Source organism: Dendrobium catenatum, unplaced genomic scaffold (genome assembly GCF_001605985.2).
Source record: "Dendrobium catenatum unplaced genomic scaffold, ASM160598v2 fragScaff_scaffold_740, whole genome shotgun sequence".
NCBI lineage: Eukaryota > Viridiplantae > Streptophyta > Magnoliopsida > Asparagales > Orchidaceae > Dendrobium > Dendrobium catenatum.
Window position 1 is genome coordinate 781,199 of NW_021319202.1, and position 7,411 is coordinate 788,609.

At 38.3% G+C, this 7,411-nt stretch overlaps 1 protein-coding gene across 1 annotated transcript; it reads left to right on the forward strand.

Moving 5' to 3' along the window:
• Positions 1–469: 469 nt before the first annotated feature.
• Positions 470–3,581, forward strand: LOC110110244 (laccase-17). The gene is made up of 6 exons (XM_020841622.2): positions 470–565; positions 637–788; positions 887–1,131; positions 1,548–1,676; positions 1,750–2,718; positions 3,288–3,581. Exons 1-6 carry the CDS (start codon positions 470–472, stop codon positions 3,416–3,418), a joined length of 1,722 nt encoding a protein of 573 aa, XP_020697281.2. The 3' UTR covers positions 3,419–3,581.
• Positions 3,582–7,411: the final 3,830 nt, after the last annotated feature.

The window sequence follows — 7,411 nt, forward strand, 5'->3', positions numbered from 1 at the left end:
ATTTAAAAGCCACGTACTGAGAAGTCAAACTACTCTCACTTGGAAATGTGTTGAAGTTGGTAACTTTCAGTGGGCAGTCTTTATATTTTGTTGCTTGGCTTTGCATTCAAGCAGAAGCCTCAACAATGCATTCTATACATTCTCAACTGATTTCTATGGTATTACTTTTCTTTTCCTCACTGATGTTCTTCTCCCTTCCTTCCCTATATTGGCTATATAACCTTTTTGATAGCTGATGTGGATTTCTGAATCACTCTCTATAACAGTGGAACCCAGTAAATTAGGTTCAATATGGCTTTAGTTTGGCAATAAAATCATGAAGATCTCTGCAAATTAATAAGGTAGAACTTCATTTCATCACCTAATTAAGCAAACACAACTTCTATATAATTTCACTTTCCAAACTCACATGAATTAAACAGAAAACTAGTTAAGACATTGAGAGATCAGGAACACCAAGTAATAGAAGATGAGTCCCACTTTCATTTCATTTCTCCTCGTCATTTCTGCCATGATTGCACTCCCTGAGCTTGCCGCCGGCGCAACGAGGCACTACAAATTTGATGTATGTTCAGTATTTTATAGAGCTATAAAGATTTGATAAATATTGTTGCATGTATAATCCTTGTGTTGCAGATTAAACTGAAGAATGTGACGAGGTTGTGCAAAACCAAGAGCATATTGACCGTCAATGGAGAGTTTCCCGGGCCGAGGCTGGTTGCTCGGGAGGGCGATCAGGTGGTGGTCAAAGTTGTTAATCATGTGAAGAACAATGTGTCTATCCACTGGTATTTTTTTTTTTTTGAAAAATTCTTTCTTTGAAATGTTCTTTTTTAGTTTTTTGTTCTATGGTTCCTTAGCTTATGAGGGTTTCTGGAGGTAACAGGCATGGAGTTAAGCAAATACGGAGTGGATGGGCTGATGGGCCTTCATACATCACGCAATGCCCGATACAAACGGGTCAGAGTTATGTGTACAATTTTACGATTGTGGGACAAAGGGGAACGCTGTTTTGGCACGCCCATATTTCCTGGCTTCGGGTCAGCATTTATGGACCCATTATAATTCTACCCAAGCCCGGTGTTCCCTACCCATTTGAGAAGCCATACAAGGAGGTCACCCTTTTACTTGGTATAATTAGCTAATTCCATTATTACTCTTAGAAAATTTAATCTTTAGCATTTAAACATTTTCAAATTTTAATTTGGATATCTTGAATTACACGTAAGTTCATGTGTGTTTTTTTAAATGTATTTTAAAAATATTAATTATCAGTAAAAAATATATAATTTAATCACTATTAATCACTATATATATATATATAAATTTTTTAATTGCACTCATCTTAAAAGTAAATTTAATAATTTTGAGACTCATTCTTATTAGAATTTGAACATATATTCTGACATAATTTTTCTTTTCTAAATATCAAAATTAAGAAAAGCACATTATAAAAAAGATTATAAGAATATTGCAAGTTAGAATAGAAAAAAAAAATAATCATTCGAAGCAAAATATTTTTTTCTAATTAAAAAAAAAAATGACAGGGGAGTGGTTCAATGGGGACCCTGAGGCGATTATATCTCAAGCTCTTCAAACTGGAGCCGCCCCCAACATCTCCGATGCATTCACGATCAATGGACTTCCTGGTCCCTTCTACAACTGCTCGTCCATAAGTAATTCTTAAAACCCAAGCTTTTTTTATCTTTTAAGTATTGTAAACAAAAGATATTACATTTATGGTAGCAGGCGACGCATACCAGCTCAACGTACAGCCCGGAAAAACATACCTCCTCCGCCTCATCAACGCCGCCCTCAACGACGACCTCTTCTTCAGCATCGCCAACCACACTGTCACCGTCGTCGAATCCGACGCCACCTATGTCAAACCGTTCCACACCAACATCATCCTCATCACACCCGGCCAAACCACCAATCTCCTCCTCCGCACCAAAACCTCTCCTTACCCCAACTCCACCTTCCTCATCGCCATCCGCCCCTACAACACTGGCCTCGGAACCTTCGACAACACCACCGCCTCCGCCATCCTCCATTACTCCACCACCGTTCAACCACTCGGTCGTCGCCTCCCCTTCCTCATCATTCCGCCGCCCCTCCCCTCCTTCAACGACACCGCATTCGTCGCCAATTACACATCCAAACTCCGCAGCCTCGCAACCAACCAATACCCCGCCAACGTACCACTCTATATTGACCGACGCTTCTACTTCACCGTCGGCCTCGGGACCAGCCCTTGCCCAAACAACGGTTCTTGCCAAGGTCCCAACGGCACCAAATTCGCCGCTTCGGTCAACAACGTGTCCTTCGAGCTGCCTTCCACGGCTTTGCTTCAGGCCTATTTTTTCCGGCGGTCGGAGGGGGTCTACACGACGGATTTTCCGGTGAATCCGCCATTCGCTTTTAACTACACGGGGACGCCGCCGAACGATACGTTTGTGGTTAATGCTACGAAAGTTGTGGTTTTGAAGTATAATACGTCGGTGGAATTGGTGCTGCAGGATACGAGTATACAGGGGATTGAGAGCCATCCGTTGCATCTTCATGGCTTTAATTTCTTTGTTGTTGGGCAGGGGACGGGGAATTACGATCCGGTGAAGGATCCGGTTAAGTTTAATCTTAGGGATCCGGTGGAGCGAAACACGTTCGGAGTGCCTTCCGGTGGATGGGTGGCGGTGCGCTTCCTTGCAGATAACCCAGGTGATATTTACGATTTGTGTTCTTCTTTTGTGTTTTTTTATTTATTGTTTGTAGGGTGTCAATATTTGACAACATGAAAATTCGACTAAAAACCGATCAGAAAATTTCGGGTTTGGGTCAATCCAGACCTGAAATGATCCGGTTCCGGTTGACCTAGTAACCCAAAATTGATCATTTGACATGGAAACCTGAAATTGACCCGTTTTGAACCGAAACATGTTTTTGACCCAAAAATCCAAGATTGACCTATTTTTACCTGCTTTTGACTTGAAAATAAAAGATTGACCCATTTGTTGACTCCAAAACTAACAATTTTTTATCAGTCCTAGGTCATTTGAGTTGTGTCGGATTGATCCAGACACGAAGCAGGTCGGGTTTGGGTCCAAAAAACTGTCCCGTTTGCCAAAACGGGTTGAGTTCGGGTTATCCCGAATAGTGCGGATCAGTTTCGGGTTCGACCTGAACCCGACCGGTGACCCAAAATTGACACCCCTAATTGTTTGAAAAATTGAAATGATATTCTTCTTAAAATTTAATTAGAATGAGTTTTGCGTTGAGTGTAATTATAGGTGTGTGGTTCATGCATTGCCACATCGAAGTGCACATGAGCTGGGGACTAAGGATGGCGTGGATTGTTCTGGACGGGGATTTGCCAAATCAAAAACTTCCACCACCGCCATTAGATCTACCAAAGTGCTGATCATAAAAAATCACTTATATTCTCGTGAAGTCTAACGAAAAAGCCTTGCTAGCTCTGACGATATGATTGAACTTGCACGTCATGAATGTTGCATCGATTGCTATTTTGTTTGCTTTTTTTTTCTTTTTCTTTTTTTGTTCGAGGATTTTGTACTTAAGGAGTGAATTTTTCAGCGTGTTGCCTATCCTGTTTGGAAGATTTAATTTGTTAAAGATCAATAGATTTGGACTAATTTTACAATATATTTTACTTGTAAATGGCTAAAAATAGAGATCTGGCAAGAAAATTTACATGGGTCTTTTCTGGTCGTAAGACTTGCACAGTAAGTAACTGTAGATTAGATATATATGCCACCAAAAGTTGGAGGAGATGTAATAACGTTCGATTCAAATAACTCGTAAGGCAACAACGTTGTTAATGATTTTGACAAATTGAGTGCAGGTTAAGATGATGAGAATAGAAGCATCTAGCTAGCTATAGTACTGGCGGGACCTTGTGTTGGTTGATCGTCTTCGGTTTTGTCCGTGAGTGTCTGTTGGTGGTGAGGGTTAGAGATTTTAGGAATCTAGTCTGACGCCTACTTAATAAAGATTGAGTAAGGGGGAGAAGATTGAAAGTGAGAGGAAGGCTTATGGCTTGTATTCTTAATTTGGGATTTTTGTTTTAGTAGAATAAACACATTTAAAATCATAATCAAAAGACACACATGTTTATAAGATTAAGTAAGAAACACATATGTCTACAGCTATTTGGGGATCAAATATTCTATTAATCTTAAGGAAAATACATAAAGATATATTGCATTTCATATAAATAAATAAAAAACTACTTTGTTTGTGTTAAAAATTGAGAGGGTAGAGAATCACCTAGGGGTGTCAATATTTGACACGATACGAAAATCCGACCCGGAATTTTCGGGGTAGACCCGACCTGTTTCCAAAACGGGTATGGTTCGAGTTCTCGGATTTTACCCATTTGAAAAACGGGTCGAGTTCTGGTTGACCCGACGGGTTGCTGGGTCAACCAAGAGACATGTTTGAATCTCTGCCCGCAAACCTGCCCGCCCCCTGCCAGCACGCCCGCGCGGCTGCCCGCGACCCCTCCCGCGAACCCACCTAGTGCGACCCAGCTAGCCCCGCACGAACCCTGCACGCGCACCCGCCCTGCGAACCGTGCAGCCAGCTTTCCCGGGTCGGGTCGGGTCAACCCTTCGGGTCGGGCCCGGGTTTGCATTTTTGACCCGTTTACCTACCCGGGTCGGGTTAGGGTCGACCCGTTTGAACCCGGCTCAGTTCCGGGTTCAACCCGAACCCGACCCGTGACCCGAAATCGACACCCCTAGAATCACTTATTATAAAGATTGGGAATGAATGTGGAGAATAAAACGTTGATCTTCTCTTAATTATTAGCTTGTGATTATGAGATACTTCAACTCAATACAATCATCTCTTTTTAAAGGGCATGGATATGACATGTAACAAATTTGAATTTGATAGCCACTATCTTTGAAAATCAAATTGTGAATGAATTAAGCTTGAGTTAGTTTAGCCACCCTTTAAAAAAATTAAATATAAATCGAGTTATGTAGCCACCATCCTAAAATTAAAGCGTGAATTGAATTATATAGCTAACATCTTAGAAAAACTAAGGTGAATAAATATTAAGTTTAAAATATTTAATAAAATTATGCTTCACACTTAATGATCTCTGAGTCAGAGTTTTTCATGTACTATCTTAATGAACATGTTTATACACATCTATGTGCGACAATTTCATATCATTATTGAAGGAGATTAATTGAAGCTTTACAAAGCCTTAGGTTTTCAGCCGGTTCCATTTTTATGAGCATATCAACGTGATGAGCTTTTATGCTAGCTTCTTCTTTAATCATATTGTGTAGTAATGGTGCCTGAGTTTTATTGGGAATAAAATACAACATTCATTATGTGATTAGGATATTTTAACAAAATAGAGTGACATCATCTTGAGATTGATTTAATTTTTCTAGAAAATCCTTTTGCAAAATCTTCTTCTTGCTGCCTTTAGTCATTGCTACATATTCAAATTATGATGTTAATAATACATGTCTTTTCTTTTGAAACAATAAAACCCAATTGATAGTAGTACCACCCAAGAAGTAGAAATTTCTATAGTGGTACTTTTATTAGTATATCGATTTGATCCTAGCTCCAAATCAACATGGCTTTATAATTTTAAATTAATTTTGTTAAAACTTAGAAAATTTTCAATATTATCTCTTAGAAAATGCATGCAATATCTTCTTCACAATTTCTCAATATTTTTTTTCTTGAATTAGACATGTATCGATCTGCTGAGTGCTATAATAGCATGTGTAGCATTTTGTTATGTCTAGACCCATTACATACATAAGAGATCCTATGGTTGACTTGATGCATAAGGCACTTTGATGTTTTTGTAGGTACGAATGAATGTAGCTTTACACTTTTAAATTAGTTTCTTTAAATTTTAGAGAAATATCAATTGTATATTTTAAATAAAGCTTTAAAAAAAATTTTGAGCTTGTTCAATTATGCAAATATATGAACATAAGCAAGCTTTATATGAATGAATGAGCTAGTATCGAGTTACTCATAGAGGTCATTTGTTCGCTTACAACTTTGCAAATAAAATTTAACCCTTATTGTTTGCCTAGTATATTGATTTGAGATAACTTGTTATCTAATTTGATAGCCCCATGCATTTTGCCTTCCTCAATTAAAAAATTCTTAGATGAGAGGCCTCACTTGTAATACATTGATATTTATTAAATAACTCATTGTTCATGTGGGAAATGTTTCTTTTTCATTGTTAAACCCTAGGAATGTATTATTAAAATTTTGATATGGAGAAAGACTTCATTTAGGTCTTTTAAATTAGTTCTTTACAATAGAGAATTTCTTCATGAGGAACTGCAAGCGGTCATTATATTATGATATATTTAATGAATGTTCAATTGCTCTAGTTTGGCTAGGTTTCTATCACATTAGGTTCCTTTTTGGCTATATGATTTTTTTTATCCTAGTCATTTTATTCAACAAACACTTAGGGCAGCTCCTACACAGCTAGGGGTGTCAATTTTTGACACGACCCGAACCCGACCCAGAAAAATTCGGGTTCAGGTCAAACCGAACCCAAAACGGGTTGGGTTTGGGTTGACCCAGCAACCTGAAATTGACCCAAAAGTGACACAAAAACTCATATTTGACCCGAAAACCCGATATTGACCCGTTTTTTACTTGATTTTGACCCAAAAATTGAATATTGACCCGATTTTTGACCCGAAAATTAACAATTTTAGGTCAACTTTGCGTCATTCGTGTCGGGTCGGGTTGACCCGGACCCGAATCGGGTAGGGTTCGAGTCCGGAAACCTTACCCGTTTTTAAAAATGGGTTTAGGGTTCGGGTTGACCCGAACAGTGCCGGGTCAGTTCCGGGTTCGACCCGAACCCGACCCGCTGACCCAAATTGACACACCTATACATAGCCATCCATTACTAGAGTGTTTTGTAAAATAGTTGTTCCACATCACTTCATTTATTCTACATGAATAGATTCAAAAGAATGTTAACATAAAAAAAGGTAGTTGATACAATATCATTATTATGTACAAATTGTGATTTTCTTTGGGCAAGATATCTACTGATAAATGAGTTAAAAATTAAATTGAGGAAAACATAACAAATTATAATATTCATGTTATAGCAAATTCAAATTTTATCCCTCAACTACTCCCAACAAATATTGTGGTTTCATTATCGTCTTTACTAATTTCTCGTAATCAACCCCTACATAGAGAATCAATCTTCAAATCAGTAAGATTAAATGATCGAGCACTTAATTTTGATTAAGAGATGTCTAATAAAATGTAAATTCTAACTAGTGAGTTGTTCAACATCCTTATCCTAGTGGATTCAACTTTTTGCGAATTACTTTCTCGCTATAAATTGTTCTACTTACTCATTCACCATCTC